This window comes from Bos indicus x Bos taurus, chromosome 1, assembly GCF_003369695.1.
Source record: "Bos indicus x Bos taurus breed Angus x Brahman F1 hybrid chromosome 1, Bos_hybrid_MaternalHap_v2.0, whole genome shotgun sequence".
In the NCBI taxonomy this organism is placed as follows: domain Eukaryota; kingdom Metazoa; phylum Chordata; class Mammalia; order Artiodactyla; family Bovidae; genus Bos; species Bos indicus x Bos taurus.
In genome coordinates, this window is record NC_040076.1 from 152242058 (window position 1) to 152262395 (window position 20338).

At 42.2% G+C, this 20338-nt stretch overlaps 1 protein-coding gene and 1 long non-coding RNA gene across 2 annotated transcripts in view; one reads left to right on the top strand and one right to left on the bottom strand.

Annotated features, from left to right (window-relative positions):
- Positions 1-19913, bottom strand: part of ANKRD28 (ankyrin repeat domain 28) — a 217960-nt gene extending 198047 nt beyond the window's left edge. The window contains exon 1 of the mRNA XM_027549368.1: positions 19792-19913. Coding sequence (XP_027405169.1) covers positions 19792-19818 — 27 coding nt within the window. The 5' untranslated portion in view covers positions 19819-19913. The remainder of the gene's footprint in view (positions 1-19791) is intronic.
- Positions 19914-20246: 333 nt separating this feature from the next.
- LOC113897081 overlaps positions 20247-20338 on the top strand; it is a 38013-nt gene continuing 37921 nt past the window's right edge. The window contains exon 1 of the long non-coding RNA XR_003512247.1: positions 20247-20307. This is a non-coding gene — a long non-coding RNA (uncharacterized LOC113897081). The remainder of the gene's footprint in view (positions 20308-20338) is intronic.

Below are 20338 nucleotides of genomic sequence, written 5' to 3' on the forward strand. Positions count from 1 at the left end.
CACTGCTAGTAAGCAAAGAAAATAGACCGAAGTTAATTAAGCAGCATCTCAAAAGCAATAATTCAAAAGCCAAAACACAGGAGGTTCTAAACCAGTAATGCACCAGGACATACAAAAGAATCCAGATATTACTGATCATCTCTAACAGTTAAGCGATCCAGTCAGTACATCTAAATTTAAGTGAGGATGATATACAGAAATCCAGCTTTATGATAAAAGATAAAGTGAAAGATAATTTGTTTCATTAAGGGACTATTTAAAATAAGTTTCTTTAAATTACCAAGGTCACTCACTGTTAAATAAGTGCTTTAACCCTATACACAAATTTCCAGAGCATTTCTATAGTACATCTATATAGTGTTTCATTTAGAACTCTTAACCAGTTTCTGAGTTGGGAAATACTTCTATTAGGTTCCCTCTCTGACCCACTACAGTATCAGCTGAGAATGTCTGCAGGCTGCAGTCCCCCAGTCTCCTCGACTGAGGTCTCTGGATTCCAGGCATCTCTGTTCAAATCATTTAACCAACAGACATGCTGGTTTTTAACTTACCTGCCCATACCTTGGATTAGGCTACTTACTGGCTCTACACGAGTAATTCTACACTTGCAATTCCAATTTGTTCTGCTGGCTTCAACTCCACTGCCCACCCTTCATGCAGCAGTTTGCTCTTATGTCCCTCAAAAGCCAGCTGTTGCTAACTCTGAAGTCCAGCTAACTCCATTTCTCCAGAACGTGACTGTCCCTTCCCTCGCTGTTCAAAGTTCTCACTCCTGGCATGACCCAGTCTGACACTCTAGAACTACACACTGCCTAGCACACAAGCTTCCAAAAGTAGGGGAAACTGCCCCCCACTCAGAGAACTATCCAATAGAGAAGCTCTTGTTTACCATCTACATACATACATACCAAACACATATGTAAAATCTTTAAAAGCTGTTTGAATTATCTGATTTTACCCTAATTAATTTACACTAATAAAAACATAATACTAAAGATAGCTAAGTAGGTCCTTTCTGACTTTCATCCTTTTTAATCCGAGAGTTTCCTCAAATGGAAAAGAAAAGGAAATGCAATCAAAAGCTATTTCTTAAAAAACAAACAACAACAACAAAAACTTTTCGTTAACTGCAGGAAAAGTTTCATGATTTAATCTGCATCAACACTAAGATTTGCAGTTCTCCTAAATTAAATATTTGATCCTTTTTTGGTGGCAACGAAAAACATATTCAAATGAAATAGCCCCATATAACACCAAATCGCCAAAAATATACTTGTAGTTTTTGCTCCTCTAATATTAAAGGATATTAAAAAGATAAAAGACCACCTGACCTGCCTCTTTGAGAAACATGTATGCAGGTCAGGAAGCAACAGTTAGAACTGGACATGGAACAATAGACTGGTTCCAAATAGGAAAAGGGGCATGTCAAGGCTGTATATTGTCATCCTGCTTATTTAACTTCTATGCAGAATACATCATGAGAAACGCTGGGCTGGAGGAAGCACAAGCTGGAATCAAGATTGCCAGGAGAAATATCAATAATTTCAGATATGCAGATGACACCACCCTTATGGCAGAAAGTGAAGAAGAACTAAAGAGCTTCTCAATGAAAGTAAAAGAGGAGAGTGAAAAAGTTGGCTTAAAGCTCAACATTCAGAAAACGAAGATCACGGCATCTGGTCCCATCACTTCATGGCAAATAGTGGAAACAGTGGCTGACTTTATCTGGGCTCCAAAATCACTGCAGATGGTGATTGCAGCCATGAAATTAAAAGATGCTTACTCTTTGGAAGGAAAGTTATGACCAACCTAGACAGCATATTGAAAAGCAGAGACATTACTTGGCCAACAAGGGTCCGTCTAGTCAAGGCTATGGTTTTTCCAGTGGTCATGTATGGATTGAGAGTTGGACTATAAAGAAAGCCGAGCACCCAAGAATTGATACTTTTGAACTGTGGTGTTGGAGAAGACTCTTGAGAGTCCCTTGGACTGCAAGGAGATCCAACCAGTCCATCCTAAAGGAGATCAGTCCTGAGTGTTCATTGGAAGGACTGATGTTGAAGCTGAAACCCAAATACTTTGGCCACCTGATGCAAAGAGCTGACTCATTTGAAAAAACCCTGATGCTGGGAAGATTGAGCACAGGAGGAGAAGGGGACAACAAAGGATGAGATGGTTGGATGGCATCACCAACTCAATGGACATGGGTTTGGGTGGACTCTGGGAGTTGGTGACGGACAGGGAGGCCTGGCATGCTGCGGTTCATGGGGTTGCAAAGAGTCGGACACGACTGAGTGACTGAACTGAAAAGGATATTTTACTCAGGCTATGTATGGCTCTTGTCCACCAAGAATGAGAGAAAACATACTACAAGAGGAACATGGGTTAATAAAATCTCATTAAAATACACTTTAAGGACCCCTAACTCCAAGAATGGGTTCAATTAGCCATTTGCCTCTTTGATGCTCTCAAAGCACAAGTAGCATAACTGTTCTTATCTAATTCCTGATTTTCCCATACTAGAAAGCAGAGCCCCTGTTTTATACATAGATATATCTTCATTTTCAAGGACCAGCAGGTAGTAGGCATACAAATGTTTGTTATCTAATAATATAACCAGGATGTTAATTATAATGACTTCCACAAAAATAGTTACAAGGAAAACAGCACACATATATATATATATATATGGTCTGGAAGTCAACAACTGAAGACTAACCTATCAAATTATTGTTGCTGTTTGTTATTTTAGTCACTAAGTCATATCTGATTCTTTTGCGACCCCACGGACTGCAGCCTGCCAGGCTCCTCTGTCCATGGAATTTCCCAGGCAAGAATACTGGAATGGGCTGCCATTTCCTTCTCCAGGTAATCTTCCTGACTCAAGGACAGAACCCACATCTCCTGCACTGGCAGGCAGATTCTTTACCACTGAGCCACCAGGCAAGCCCAGCCTACCAAACACATGAATTTAAAAATACAAATAATACAAACCAAGAGCAACTGCTTCTAAATTATAATTTGGATAATAATCTAAGGAGTTATATCAATTAAAGTTACAGCGTGTGTTTTAATAAATAAATCCCCAAACTGTGGCATAACACATGTGCTTAGTCGTTCAGTTGCGTCCAACTCTCTGGAACCCCATGGACTGCAGCCCACCAGGCGCCTCTATCCATGGGGATTCTCCAGGCAAGAGTACTGGAGAGGGTTGCCATGCCCTCCTCCAGGGGATCTTCCCAACCCAAGGATTGAACCCAGGTCTCCCACATTGCAGATGGATTCTTTACCATCTGATCCAGATGGCCTAACATAATAGTTAATTTTTATTTCATGTCTTTAGGGTTTACCAGGTGGCACTGTTCAATAAGTGGATTACCCATATACACAATCTTCCAGAGCATTTCCATAGTAAACCTATACAGTATTTCAATTAGAACTCTTAACTAGTTTCTAAGTTGGGAAATAGTTCTATTAGCTTCCCTCTAATAGGTAAAGAACCCACCTGCCGATGCAGGAGACGTAAGAGACATGGGTTCGATCCGTGGGAGGGGAAAGAGCCCCTGGGAGAGGAAATGGCAGCCCACTCCAGTATTCTTGCCTGGAGAATCCCATGGACAGAGAAGCCTGGTGGGCTACAGTCCACAGGGTTGCAAAGAGTCAGATGTGACTGAAGCGACTTAGGACTTAGCATGTATGAAACCCCAAAAGACACGTTAATGATCAGCTGGAGGCGTGAAAAAGCTGGAGATGACCCAGATGACAAATATCCAGCTCTCTTGGACCCCTCCTTTCCAAAGCTGCTCTGGCAGCCAACACCCAGCCAGCACTGAAGAAAACAGAGGGCTGTTCAAAGGAGGTTTGTGTTTGCCAGAGTTTAAGAAACACTCAATTACATATTTTTTAGTAGCTTAGTTTTCTACAGCCAGTTCTCAATCATATGGCCATCCTCAAGTGCAAGAGGGGCTGGTCATTATAAGTTAGCTGGGATCCAAGAGGAAAAGAAACAATACTGGTAAAAAGCAAGCCAGTCTTCACCTAAGAGGTTTTAAAGTACAGGGGCGGGGGCACTGCACCTGTAGATCCTCACTCAGATCTAACGGGATCCCCAAAGCCTGTACTTCAGACAGCTGAGCGATTCTAGTTTGTTTCCGCGTTAGGAATGGCTGACTTAGGAAGAAGAACTTGAGGCAAACAGAATCTTCCATGGAAAAGTTTTAAATAATGTGTGGATAAAAAGCACTAAAAGACAAGGAGAGAACTGAGTCTCTGGGCCTGAGGAGCCACCAGGACCTTCTCTCTCCCCTCCTGGAGCGGCCTTCCCGTGGCCCTCTGCCCTGCTCTGGGGACGCTTCTCCGGCTTCCCTGCCTCCACGCCTTCCATACCCCCCCTCACACTCTTCTCGGCCAGGGACTCTTCTCATTCACTTCACTACCACAGAAAACGCTTTTCTCTGAGCCCAGCCTCACATTTAACTACCTATTTAACGACACTTCTACATTAAATGTCCCACTAGGAAAGCAGTACATCCGGAACTGAATTCATCTACCCTCAAACCAGCTCCTCTTCTTCATGCCCTATTCGCCCAGGCCCTTGAGTCAAAACCCTAGGAGTCAATGATAAATTGGACTTCATAATTAAAAGCTTTTATGCCTCAAAGAATATTACCAAGGGATAGAAAGATGACCTACAGAATAGGAGAAACTTTTTGCAAATCATATTTCTGTTAACGGACTTGTATCTAAAATGTATAAAGAACACTTACAACTCAATAGTAAAAAGACAAATAGCCCAATTAAAAAAGGGACAAAAGATCTGATGAAAAGATGCTCAGCATCATTAACCATCAGGGAAATGCAAATCAAAACCAAAAATGATGCCATTTCACACACACAGGATGACAGACAGTAAGTGTTTCTGAGGATGTGGGGAAACCAGAACCCTCATACACTGCTGGTGGGAATACAAAGTGACACAGCTACTCTGGAAAATGGACTGGAAGTTTCTTAAAAGGCTAAATACAGAGTAACAATATGACCTAGCTAGTTACACTCCTAAGTACACATCCAAGAGAAATAAAAACTAATGTTCACACAAATGTTCACAGTAGCATTATTCATACTTAGCCAAAAAGTGAAAATAACTCAAATGCCCATCAACTGTTGAGTGAATAAAATGTGGCATACAATACAATGAAATCATTATTTTATTACTCAGCAATAAAAATATTGATACAAGCTACAACATGAATGCCTTCCCTGGTGGCTCAGACAGTAAAGCTTCTGCCTGCAATGCAGGATACCCTGGGTCAGGAAGATCCCCTGGAGAAGGAAATGGCACCCCACTCCAGTACTCTTGCCTGGAAAATCCCATGGACGGAGGAGCCTGGTGGGCTACAGTCCATGGGGTCACAAAGAATCAGACGTGGCTGAGCAACTTCACTTTCACAATATGAATGAGCTCAGAAAACATGCTAAGGCAAATTTTAGAGGCAAAAAGTAGATTAGTAGTTGTCGAGGGTTGGGGATGACAGGAGCTTGGAGGAATAACAGGTTTAGGGGTTAGAGGTATCTTTTAGGCAAGATATAATGTTCTAAAATTGTGGAGACACACAACTCTGTGAATATACAAAAAACCATTTAAGTGTATAATTTAAATTGGTCTGTGAATTTTATCAGTAAAGGTGTTTCAAAAAGGAAAAGCTGTAACTCAACAACAAAAAACCACCTCATTAAAAAATGGGCAGAGAAACTGAATAGACATTTTTCCAAAAAACATGCAGATGGCCAAACAAGCACATGAAAGATGTTCAACATCACTAACTACCAGTGATTTTTAAATTTTAGAAAAAATTTTAAAATAAGGTATCACCTCACACCTGTAAGAATGGCTATTGTCAAGAAACCAAGAAAAAACAAGTGTTGGCAATAACATGGAGAAAGGGAACCCTCATACACTGTTGGTGGTAATGTACATTGGTGCAGCCAGCATGGAAAACAATATGGAAATTCCTCAAAAAATTAAAAACAGAACTACCATATAATCCAGCTATCCCCTTTCTGGGTATTTATCCAAACAATACAAAACACTAATTAGAAAAGATACATGCACACCTATGTTCATAACAGCATTATTCACAATAGCCAAGATATGGAAGCAATGTAAATGTCCATCAATAGGTGAAAGGATAAAGATGAGGTATACAATGGATACTACTTATACATTATTATTTAACTTATATGCAGAGTATCTCATGCAAAATGCTGGGCTGGATGAAGCACAAGTTGGAATCAAGATTGCCGGGAGAAATATCAATAACCTCAGATATGCAAATGACACCACCCTTATGACAAAAAGCAAAGAGGCACTAAAGAGCCTCTTGATGAAAGTGAAAGAGGAGAGTGAAAAAGTTGACTTGAAACTCAATATTCAGAAAACTAAGATCATGGCATCCAGTCCCATCACTTCATGGGAAATAGATGGGGAAACAATGGAAACAGTGACAGACTTTATTTTTGGGGGTCTCCAAAATCACCGCAAATGGTGATTGCAGCCATGAAATTAAAAGACGCTTACTCCTTGGAAGAAAAGCTATGACCAACATAGACAGCATATTAAAAAGCAGAAACACTACTTTGCTAACAAAGGTCTGTCTAATCAAAACTATGTTTTTTCCAGTAGTAATGTATGGATGTGAGAGTTGAACCATAAAGAAAGCTGAGCACCGAAGAATTGATGCTTTGTAACTGTCGTGTTGGAGAAGACTCTTGAGAGTCCCTTGGACTGCAAGGAGATCCAACCAGTCCATCCTAAAGGAAATCAATCTTGAATATTCATGAAGGACTGATGCTGAAGCTGAAACTCCAATACTTTGGCCACCTGATGAGAAGAACTGACTCAATGGAAAAAACCCTGATGCTGGGAAAGACTGAAGGCAGGAGGAGAAGGGGATCACAGAGGACAGGGGACATGAGTTTGAGCAAGCTTCGGATGTTGGTGACAGAAGCCTGGTATGCTGCAGTCCATGGGGTCACAAAGAGTCAGCCACGACTGAGTGACTGAACTGACTGACTGACTTATCCATTAAAAAAAAGTGAAATTCTGCCCTTGTGAAAACATGGGTGAACCTGGAGGGTATTATGCAAAGTCAGTCAGACAGAGAAAGACAAATACTGTACGCCTTCACTCATGGATGGAATATAAAAAACAAATAAAAACCAAAATAAATGAATAAACCAAACAGAAACAAACATAGAGAACAAAGTAGTGGTTAGCAGAGGGGAAGGGGTGGGGATAGAAGACAGAAGTGGTAAACATACTGTAGTATATACAGAGGTAGAAATACAATGTTATACATATGAAACTTACAAAATGTGATAAACCAATGCTACCACAATAAACACATATTTTTTTAAAAAAGAAAAAGCTATCAAACTGTTAATCCAGAAATTGAAGCAAGAGAAAAGGCTGCCTCTCCAGATTAATTTATATGACAAAGTTTATGAAGACTTGAGTACTTTTTAGGTAACAGGATATAAAAAATATCGTGCTCAACAGTAGTAACTTTCATTCTAGGCTTTTAGAACAAGCCTTTGTGTTAGAAACAACTGCTTCCTGATTTCCCTTTCAAAATATTTTAACTGTCCTGTGCTGCATGTTTTAATATTACCCGTGGCCTTAAATCCTTAACAGTAGAAAAGACATACCTTTAACTTTATAACAAACAAATTATGAAACCATCACCAATTAAGAATTTGAACTTAAATTTACTAGGTAAAAGTGAACTTTAGTTGCGGGAGCAGTAACTCCATCTAGACTTTGCTTTGTATACCAATCAGCATATACAAAGAATCCTGGCAATTTTTCTTAAAATCAGCATCACACAAAGAAATTGGATGAATGAATCAATTAATAGTATAACTAAGAACTGGGGTTATGGATATGAGTGGGAATCAAACCTAAAGTACTTGAGAACTGTAATCACTGTGTACCATATACTGTGACACTTAAAAAAGATTGGTTTAAGTAACTGAAGATTTCATTAGCTTTTACTTTAAATTAGAAGTATTACTCAATGATTAGTTTGATATGACTTGTCCATAGGAGACATTATCCAAAACAAAAAGGCTTAACCCTTCGGGCATAGAACATTTTCAGGTGCATCTTATTCTAGCCCAGGGAGAGTGCATTCACTGAATTTTACATTAGGCTAGAAAAACAAAAAGGAAATAAAATGCTGAGAAACCTAATACACCCCAAACCTAACTCCTTGGATTATCTGCTCCCCCCCACCCCCTGCCTCCCCCCGCCCACTACCACAGTGTTCACTTGCATTCATGTATAATTGACCCTGGTGGGACTACTGGGCTTCCCTGGTGGCTCTGACAGTGCAATGCGTGAGACTTGGGTTCAATCCCTGGGTTGGGAGATTCCCCTGGAGGAGGGCATGGCAACCCACTCCAGTCTTCTTGCCTGGAGAATCCCCATGGACTGAGGAACCTGGTGGGCTCTCTCGGGTTGCAAAGAGTCGGACACGGCTGAGCAACTAAAGCACAGCACAGTGGGACTATGCACACAAAAAATTACCAAATGCTTTATGACTATAGGACACAATTCTATAAATAAATAAGTCATTATTACATATACAAGGATCCTTTAAAGATGTACTCATTTCTATTCGAACTTCAGCTTAGTAATTAATACATTCAGTTTACACTAAATGAAAAGGTTTTACATATGTTCTGAATTACAGCAGTAGCCACCTAACGAATCTTGGGTGTCCCTATTTGTCTTTTATAATCTACTCTTCTAAAACCTGTAATTTAGCAGTTATTAACTTTATGGTTTCATGTACCTCTCAAAGGATCTAATGAAACTATGAACTGTCTTGAAAAAAGTATACATATACACATTCCCTCTGAAGCCCTTCACAGAGCCTACATCAGACTTCCATCACCTGCCAATCAGTCCAAACTTCTTAACCTTGTACTCTTAAGTACTTCATACCGTAGTCACTGTTAATTCAACCAATCTATCTCCAGTCCTTTCCAACTACAACCACCAATCAGGTCTACCTCCTCACTGTGTGTGTGTGTGTGTGCTTGGTCATGTCTGACTCTTTGCAAACCCATGGACTGTAGCTTACCAGACTCCTCTGTCCATGAGATTCTCCAGATAAGAATACTGGAGTGAGTTGCCATGCCCTTCTCCAGGGGATTCCCGATCCAGGGATCGAACCCAGGTCTCTCATACTGCAGGCAGATTCTTTACTGGCTGAGCCACACACCATCCTCTATTTCTGGCTTGCCTTCAGGGATTCCCCTTGTTGCTTTCCTGCACCAATGTCTGCTTTCGACAAAGTCTTTCTGTGAACCTCAAACACCTCCCTAGCCATGAGGGTTTCCCTCTTCCTAAAATCAGATCATCTGATCCTTTCTGAATTTGGAATCATGTTATCTGCAACTCTTACAAAGCATTGCATGTTCTACACTGTATCATACAAGGTATTAAAAAAAAATTAAGAAACATACGACTTAAAACACTTATTTTTAAACTATATGTTAGTTACATTTTCAAAGAATATGCCCCAAGTTTTTCTTCAACTTCTATAAAGCTTTTCACATGAAGCATCTCAAACACTGTGCATTTATTTATGTGTGTCTTCACCTGGTGGCTCAGACGGTAAAAAAAAAAAAAAGCCTGCAATGAAGGAGACGCGGGTTCAATCCCTGGGTCAGGACGATCCCCTGGAAAAGGAAATGGCAACCACTCCAGTATTCTTGCCTGAAGAATTCCATGTATAGTCCATGCGGTCACAAAGGGTTGGACACAAATGAGTGACTAATGCTTTCACTCAATTTCAAGCCAATAAGACTCTTCAGTGCAGAGACAGTAGCTACTGCACCTTTGTGTCCCCCACAATATCCAACACAAAGTAAGGAAACACTTGATATGGAATACTTGAACATCTGAGCATAAGTGTCTTTTGAGCATATCACACATCCTGCGTCCCCAATTAGAAGATTTTTCAGAATCTTTTTTTTTTTCCTACTGTAAAGTCAAATAATGTTCTACCCTTGATAAGGTAAGTGAAATACTTAACAAGTAAGAAGTTACTAACTATCCAAAATAGTGATTTAAATCCATCCAACATGTACTCATTGATATGTCAACTCTGCTCAAAAAAAAAAAAAAAACAAAAAAACAACCTTTCAATATATCAAGTTCATTTCAGTCGTGTCTGACTCTTTGCGACCCCATGAACCACAGCACACCAGGCCTCCCTGTCCATCACCAATTCGCGGAGTTTACCCAAACTCATGTCCATTGAGTCGGTGATGCCATCCAATCATCTCATCCTCTGTCGTCCCCTTCTCCTCCTGCCTTCAATCTTTCCCAGCATCAGGGTCTTTTCAAATGAGTCAGCTCTTCGCATCAGGTGGCCAAAGTACTAGAGTTTCAGCTTCAACATCAGTCCTTCCAATGAACACCCAGAACCGATCTCCTTTAGAATGGACTGGTTGGATCTCCTTGCAGTCCAAGACTCTCAAGAGTGTTCTCCAACACCACAGTTCAAAAGCATCAATTCTTCGGCGCTCAGCTCAGTCATCCATACCTGACTACTGGGAAAACCATAGCCTTGACTAGATGGACCTTTGTTGGCAAAGTAATGTCTCTGCTTTTGAATATGCTGTCTAGGTTGGTCATAACTTTCCTTCCAACGACTAAGCGTCTTTTAATTTCATGGCTGCAATCACCATCTGCACTGATTTTGGAGCCGCAAAAATAAAGTCAGCCACTGTTTCCACTGTTTCCTCATCTATTTGCCATGAAGTGACAGGGCTGGATGCCATGATCTTAGTTTTCTGAATGTTGAGCTTTAACCCAACTTTTTCACTCTTCTCTTTCACCTTCATCAAGAGGCTCTTTAGTTCTTCACTTTCTGCCATAAGTGTGGTGTCTTCTGCATATCTGAAGTTATTGATATGTTTCCTGGCAGTCTTGATTCCAGCTTGTGCATCTTCCAGCCCGGCATTTCCCATGATGAACTCTGCATATGACTTAAATAATATATCAAGAATTCTTATCTAATGAACATTAACCAAGGAGGCTGACAAAGATGGCTCCTACACACACACAAATCCCAAAGTGAAAGCTATTATCCTTTAGTATTACTGCAAACAAAATTTAACTCAATATGAAACAAACTCAGAAAATGGAAACAAAAAACATCCAGATTATAAATATGCACAGAGGACAGTAAAACAGCATAAAAGTATATACTTTAAATTCTTAAACATGATATAAAAGTTTATGACCAACTGATTCATGCTACTACATGGATGAACCATAAAAATATTATGTAAAGTGACAGAAGTCAGACATAAAAGGACACATGCTGTATGATTCCATTTATATGAAATACAGACAGATTTATAGAAACAGAAAGTAGATTAGTGACTGCTAGGGGTTAGGAGGAAGGGAAAACAAAGCGTGACTGCTAATGGATTTTTGGAGTGATGAAATGTTCTAGAATTAGGTAATGGCTGTACAATTCTGTGAATATAATAAAACTACTGAACACTTTGAAAGGGTGAATTTCATGGTATGCAAATTATATCTCAATTTTTTAGTGTTTATAACCACTTTGGCTATTTTATCTGAAAGAAAATTGTTTCTTAATAGGAATCTTATTGTGTAATAGTTTGCTTCTTCAAGCTGATCTACACTAGAGGTTATAAACTGGTCCTCTCAGTTCACTTCATCACTCAGTTGTGTCCGACTCTTTGCAACCCCATGGACTGCAGCACACCAGGCTTTCTTGTGCTTCACCAACTCCCGGAGCTTGCTGAAACGCACGTCCATCAGTCGGTGATGCCATCCAGCCATCTCATCCTCTGTCATCCCCTTCTCCTCCTGCCTTCAATCCCTCCCAGCATCAGGGTCTTTTGAAATGAACTGGCTCTTTGCATCAGGTGGCCGAAGTATCGAAGCTTCAGCATCAGTCCTTCCAATGAACACCTAGGACTGATCTCCTTTAGGATGGACTGGTTGGATCTCCTTGCAGTCCAAGGGACTCTCAAGAGTCTTCTCCAACACCACAGTTCAAAAGCATCACTTCTTCAGTGCTCAGCTTTCTTTATAGTCCAACTCTCACATCCAAACATGACCACTGGAAAAACCATAGCTTTGACTGGATGGACCTTTGTTGCAAAGTAATGTCTCTGCTTTTGAATATGCTGTCTAGACTGGTCATAGCTTTTCTTCCAAGGAGCAAGCATCTTTTAGTTTCATGGCTGCAGTCATCACTGCAGCGATTTGGGAGCCCAAGAAAATAAAGTCTCTCATTGTTTCCCCATCTATTTGCCATGAAGTGATGGGACTGGATGCCATCATCTTTGTTTTCTGAATATTGAGTTTTAAGCCAATTTTTTCACTCTCCTTTCACTTTCATCAAGAGGGTCTTTAGTTCCTCTTCGCTTTCTGCCATAAGGGTGGTGTCTTCTCCATATCTGAGGTTATTGATATTTCTCCCAGCAATCTCAATTGCAGCTTGTGCTTCATCCAGCCCAGCATATCTCATGATGTACTCTGCATATAAGTTAAATAAGCAGAGTGACAATATACAGCCTTGACAGGCTCGTTTTCCACATTGGAACCATTCCGTTGTTCCATGTCCAGTTCTAACTGTTGCTTCCTGACCTGCATACAGGTCTCAAGAGGCAGGTCAAGTGGTGTGGTATTCCCATCTCTTTAAGACTTTTCCACAGTTTGTTGTGATTCACACAGTCAAAGGCTTTGGCATAGTCAATAAAGCAAAAATAGAAGTTTTTCTGGAACTCTCTTGCTTTTTCGATGATCCAATGGATGTTGATCTCTGGTTCCTCTGCCTTTTCTAAAACCAGCTTGAACATCTGGAAGTTCACGGTTCACGTACTGTTGAAGCCTGGCTTGGAAAATTTTGAGCATTACTTTACTAGCATGTGAGATGAGTGCAATTGTACGGTAATTTGAGCATTCTTTGGCATCGCCCTTCTTTGGGACTGGAATGAAAACTGACCCCAGTCCTGTAGCCACTGCTGAGTTTTCCAACTTTGCTGACTTATTGAGTGCAGCACTTTCACAGCATCATCTTTTAGGACTTGAAATAGCTCAGTTGGAATTCCATCACTTCCACTAACTTTGTTAGTAGTGATGCTTCCTAAGGCCCACTTGACTTCGAATTCCAGGATGTCTGGCTCTAGGTGAGTGATCATACCATTGTGGTTATCTGGGACAAGATCTTTTTTGTCCTTCTTTTTTTAGTTCTTCTGCATATTCTTGCCACCTTTTCTTAATATCGTCTGCTTCTTTCAGGTCCATACCTTTTCTGTCCTTTATTGTGCTCATCTTTGTATGAAATGTTCCCTTGGTATCTCTAATTTTCTTGAAGAGATCTCTAGTCTTTCCCATTCTATTGTTTTCCTCTATTTCTTTGCACTGATCACAGAGAAGGCATTCTTATGTCTCCTTGCTATTCTTTGGAATTCTGCATTCCCTACTAACCCCCTTTTAAAACCACAGCTTTAAGATTTCCTCAATGATAACTACCAACTTGCCAACATTTATAAATAGAAATTTTTCATAAGAATCTGTATTTCTGGCTTCCTACAAAAAAACTGGAGTTCTCAAAATACTAGGCACACCTGCCCAGCAACAATGGACTGGAGCTGATTAGCAGCTAACATACCTGTTATCTGCCATGAATCTCCATCATTCCCAATTGTCTCCTAGATACTGAAGCCAAGTATCAGCTGCCATTCAGCTCCCTGTTTGTGAGTTTTTATCCCTTATCCAAACAAAGACCATCTACCTTTCTTATTAATGTATACTATGAACCACTGCTGATAAAATATAACCCTGTAATTGGTCTAAGGGTACAAATGTCCAGCTATAAGATGAGAAAGTTCTGGAGGTCTAGTGAACAGCGCAGTAAGTATAATTTACAATGCTCTATTGTATATACATAATTGAAAGTTGCTATAAGACAGATCTTAAATACTGAAAGTTGTTACAAGACATAGATCTTAAATATAATTTACAAACGAAATGATAATTACATGAAGGGACAGATGTGACTGTAGCCATGAAATTAAAAGATGCTTGCTCCTTGGGAGGAAAGCTATGACAAACTTAGCGTATTAAAAGGCAGAGACATCACTTTGCAAACAAAGGTCCAGATAGTCAAAGGTATGGTTTTTCCAGTAGTCATGTATGGATGTGAGAGTTGGACTATAAAGCTGAGTGTTGAAGAATTAATGCTTTCTAATTCTGGTGCTGAAAGACTCTTGAGAGTCCCTTGGACTGCAAGGAGATCCAACCACTCAGTCCTAAAGGTAATCAACCCTGAATATTCACTGAAAGGATTAATGATAAAGCTAAAGCTTCGGTACTCTGGCCAGCAGATGCAAAGAGCTAACTCACTGGAAAAGACCCTGATGCTGGGAAAGATTGAAGGCAAAAGGAGAACTGGGTGGCAGAGGATGAGATGGTTAGACAGCATCACTGACTTAGTGGATGTAAATCTGAGCAAGCTCCGGAAGATAGCGAAGGACAAAGGAGCCTGTCATACTGCAGTCCATGGGGTTGCAAAGAGTGAGACACAACTTAGTAACTGAACAACAACATGGAAGTGTTGACTAACTTACAGTCGTAACCCATTTCACAACACATTCATGTATCAGAGCAGTGTTGTACACTTCAAACTCACATATGTTATGTATGAATAATATCTCAATAAAGCTGGAAAATGTACAAAAAAGATTTTCACAACTCAGATAATCACGATGGTGTGACCACTCACACTCACCTAGAGCCAGACCTCCTGGAATGTGAAGTCAAGTGGGCCTTAGGAAGCATCATTACGAACAAAGCTAGTGGAAGTGATGCAATTCCAGTTGAGCTATTTCAAATTCTAAAAGATGATGCTGTGAAAGTGCTGCACTCAATAAGTCAGCAAATTTGGAAAACTCAGCAGTGGCCACAGGACTGGAGAAGGTCAGTTTTCATTCCAATCCCAAAGAAAGGCAATGCCAAAGAATGCTCAAACTACCGCACAATTGCACTCATCTCACACACTAGTAAAGTAATGCTCAAAATTCTCCAAGCCAGACTTCAGCAATACGTGAACCGTGAACAATACATGAACTGTGAACTTCCACATGTTCAAGCTGGTTTTAGAAAAGGCAGAGGAACCAGAGATCAAATTGCCAACATCCTCTGGATCATCGAAAAAGCAAGAGAGTTCCAGAAAAACTTCTATTTCTGCTTTATTGACTATGCCAAAGCCTTTGACTGTGTGAATCACAACAAACTGTGGAAAAGTCTTAAAGAGATGGGAATACCACACCACTTGACCTGCCTCTTGAGACCTGTATGCAGGTCAGGAAGCAACAGTTAGAATTGGACATGGAACAACGGAATGGTTCCAATGTGGAAAACGAGCCTGTCAAGGCTGTATATTGTCACTCTGCTTATTTAACTTATATGCAGAGTACATCATGAGATATGCTGGGCTGGATGAAGCACAAGCTGCAATTGAGATTGCTGGGAGAAATACCAATAACCTCAGATATGGAGATGACACCACCCTTATGGCAGAAAGCGAAGAGGAACTAAAGACCCTCTTGATGAAAGTGAAAGGAGAGTGAAAAACCTGGCTTAAAACTCAATATTCAGAAAACAAAGATGATGGCATCCAGTCCCATCACTTCATGGCAAATAGATGGGGAAACAATGAGAGACTTTATTTTCTTGGGCTCCCAAATCACTGCAGTGATGACTGCAGCCATGAAACTAAAAGATGCTTGCTCCTTGGAAGAAAAGCTATGACCAGTCTAGACAGCATATTCAAAAGCAGAGACATTACTTTGCAACAAAGGTCCATCCAGTCAAAGCTATGGTTTTTCCAGTGGTCATGTTTGGATGTGAGAGTTGGACTATAAAGAAAGCTGAGCACTGAAGAAGTGATGCTTTTGAACTGTGGTGTTGGAGAAGACTCTTGAGAGTCCCTTGGACTGCAAGGAGATCCAACCAGTCCATCCTAAAGGAGATCAGTCCTAGGTGTTCATTGGAAGGACTGATGCTGAAGCTTCGATACTTCGGCCACCTGATGCAAAGAGCCAGTTCATTTCAAAAGACCCTGATGCTGGGAGGGATTGAAGGCAGGAGGAGAAGGGGATGACAGAGGATGAGATGGCTGGATGGCATCACCGACTCAATGGACGTGGGTTTGGTTTGATTCCGTCAGCTGGTGATGGATAGGGAGGCTTCGAGTGCTGCGGTTCATCGGGTTGCAAAGAGGTGGACACGACTGAGCAACTGAACTGAACTGAAAAGTTGGAAAATAAATAAAATTTAAATGCAACCATGCAAGGAGAAAAAACCTTGACAGTGACACCTGTTGAATAAAACCCTGTAACTGTTACAGATTCATGCTGTATAAACACATCAAAATGGGAAAAAAATTGAGGGAAAAATTCATGTTTCCACTCCTACAAACAGCAGACATTCCTTTTATTTCATTTACAGTTATTTTCACCTACTAATAAAAAATAGTACAGTAATAACTTCTTACCCCCATATTGGGGCTGGCACAAATGAGGGAGAGCTGTCTCATTCACTGATTGGATAGGAAAGCAAACTACTGTGTTTACTCACTGATTCTATGTTTAAACCAACTATAACCCCCCTGACATTTATGTGCACAAAGAAAAACAACCCCTACCTATGTTTAGTTTCTGTTACCTATGTAACAGACTGTATTAACAATGGAAAAAAGCAAAATAAATACGGAAATAACAGAGAAAAGCTCAAGTGAAAATGAGGACTGAGTAAAATGCTGCCAAGCACCTTCCAGCTTTACAATTCTATGTACTTAAATGGATCTCCTCCTTTCCTCCAAGTAAAATAATTCATATAGCTGAATGGCCTGTTCATAGATGGAAAGGGTTAAAATGGTATTTGCAGGCTTCCCTGGGGGCTCAGTTGTAAAGAATTCACCTGCCAAAGCAGGAGACAGGGGTTCAATCTCTGATCCGGGAAGATCCAAAATGCCTAGGATCAATTAGGCCCGTGGGCCACAATTATTGAGCCTGCACTCTAGAGTTTGGGAGCTGCAGTTACTGAAGCCTGCGGGCCCTAGAGTCTGTGCTCCACAGCAAGAGAAACCACTGCAATGAAAAGCCTGTGCACTCTCTATCAGGGCTCAGTGGTCAAGAATTTGCAAGCCATTGTGGGGGACTCAAGAGATGAGGTTCGACTCCTGGGTGGGAAAGATCCTCCAGAGAAGGAAATGGCAACTCACTCAGGTATTCCTGCCTGAAAAATTCCATGGACAGAGGAACCTGGTGGGCTACAGTCATGGGGGTTGCAAAGAATTGGACAGGATTAAACACGCACCCGCTCACTTAAAGCCTGTGAGACAATCAGACACCCAGCACAGCCAAAAATAAATAAAATTATTTTTTTAAAATACATTTGCATTCCATTTCATTTTTACCATTACTTTCAATAGCTAATAAAATATCAACATACAAGATGACTTCTAAAAGTGGCTATTCCCTTTAAACCAGGCAAAAACAAACTCACTTTTAGCAGTCTTCCAAAAGACAGACCAAATGAGCCAACTACTAGTAGTTTAGAGGTAAACCCTAATGCTCTTTCCCCCATCTGAGCCATGCCACTTCATTAACTTGCCCAAATATCTTCAAGTTTACAGGTGACATTTTACATATCATCCTTAGTTCAGTTCAGTCACTCAGTCGTGTCCGACTCTTTGAACCCCATGGACTGCAGCACGCCAGGCCTCCTCGTCCATCCCCAACTCCCGGAGCTTACTCAAACTCATGTCCATTGAGTCGGTGATGCCATCCAACCATCTCATCCTCTGTCGTCCCCTTCTCCTCCCGCCTTCAATCTTTCCCAGCATCAGTGTCTATTCAAATGAAAAATCTTTATCATCCTTACCATGGACATTATCTAAAACTGGAGTAGCATCACAGTTGCTTCATAACTGCAATTCCTAAATACACAAATACAAAGGTGCAACTGGGTTTTATGTGAAAATACAACCCTGTTTCTGTAAAATGAGATGCTGTCTTTACTAAAAGTTCACCAAATTTCTAATGCACACAATGATCCAAATAACTTTCTTCAAAAGTATAGGACTAAAACAAAAACTGTTACCTCAACTATAAGTTATGGAAACAAGGCGCCATTGGATCAGTAAAGATTAGTGGAGTATCCAGATCAGAGTTTCACACCATTAAAAGCATAACATGAATTAACTGTACAGTAATTAGCAGGAATTGGTTTATGCTCTACCTGTTATTCTTTAATAGTGCTGCCCCATAGAACTTTTTGATATAGATGCTCCACATTCGTGCTGTGCAATACCACAGTCAAGAGCCGCACAGAGTATGGGACACTTGAAATGTGGTTAGCAGGAATGAAGAACTGGATTTATTTTACTTAAAATTAAAGTTAATCTAAATTTAAGTTGCCACATGTGGCTACTGGCTATCATATTGGACAATGCGGTTCAACGATTTGAAATACAATGTATAAACTTGGTTAAATGCTAGAGTTTTTCAAAGTATCAAGTCCTGATGACCTTAATACCAACTAACGATTTGAAATACAATGTATAAACTTGATTAAACGCTAGAGTTTTTCAAAGTATCAAGTCCTGATGACCTTAACACCAACTAAAACCTTCCTGATATCAAATGATACATACACAAGTTCAACCATCGGCCTCCACAGAAAAGTCACGAATGACATGACACTACTTAAAGATTCAAATTTTAAGGTACGATATTTGCTAAGAGACAATACTGAAAAATACATCTTAAGTTTTTCCCCACCGTTTTTCAAAAGGGGATTTCACTTCTGAAACAGTTTCCCAATGCATCCAACTACCTTCCCTTTAAATCTGCTCAATACCTTCTGTTCAGAAAAACAAATGGCAAAAAAAACAAATTCTCAGCACGAATAAGCCTACTGCGATTCGGTGTATTTCACACATTCATTTCCCTTTTCCTTCAGAGGAGATTTCAAATGTTTGCATTGCCTAGAGTCTTACTACCCATCATTCAACGTTTTAAGGTAGACAAATCATTCTGATATCGTGGCGATTTCGTCCCTAGACACAAAAGTATCTCCTCCATCAAAGAGTGTCACGACTCTTAACCGCACTTCAGGTGTTCGTGAACCCGCTCTTCCTGAGTCAAGAAAAGTAACCAAAATGGTGCACAAAACGTCAGAAGAAAACGAGTCTGAGAACTTGCACGGTGAATAACTTAGTCCTTGAGCGGGAAAAAAAAAAAAAAAAAAGAAAAAAAATCAACCTTCTTTGACCCGGAGAGGCGGCCTCCAACTTACCCGGCGACGCCAACAGGCGAACAAGGTCGTGACCCGCGGTCCCGGCCGCGGGCGGCGCCCGGCCCGGGCGGCGGGAAGCCACCTGTTAGGCCCAGGCCTCACTCACCTGGAGAAGCGAAGGCGCGGACCCGGACGCGGGCGCCCGGCGCGAGCGCGGACCCGCCCCTTGGCGGCGGCAGCTGCCGGAGGCGGCGGCACGTGGGCTCCCCCGGGCCGGGCGGCTCTGACAGGCGGGCCCCCGCGACCCCCGGGGCGCCCCGCCGGCCTCGCGCCGCCCAGCCCAGCGGGCGCCCCGCGGCCCGCCCCGCCGGCGCCCCCGCCCCGCAGCCTTTCCCTCACACGCCCGGAGCCCGCCGCCCCTCGCCTACCTGGTCGCGGAGTTTGAGGAACGCCATGGCGGTCGCCGCCGCCCGGCCGGCGCTGCCGCCTCAGGAGCCTCTCCAGCGCCCAGAGCCGGCAGGTCGGCGGCCGTGCGCTAAGGAGTCCGCGGGCAGGGGGGCGGCGCCGCCTCCCCGCCTCCAGCCGCCCCGCCGCCGCCGCCGCCGCCGAAAGGTGAGGAACCGGAGGGTCCCGCCTCCTCCGCGAGGACTCCCCTCCCTGTTGCTTCCTTTCTTCCTCTCCCCCGTCCGCCGCCTCCTCAGCCGCCGCCGCCTCACGCCCCCTTTTCCCAACACAGCCGAGCGGCCCCCGCGGCCCCGCCGCTCCAGTCCGCGGCCGCCGCGGCATCCAAACTCCACTCCACAATATTACCACCACCGCCCGCCGCGATTGGCGGCCGCGCGGGGGAGAGGCCAGAGTAAGCCGGGCGCCCATTGGCCACGCCGCCGCGCTCGCCCGGGGCCCCGCCTCCCGGACGGGGCGGGGCCGGGCAGGAAGCGGCGAGGGTGGGCGCGGAGCCGCGAGCGCCGGGCGGGG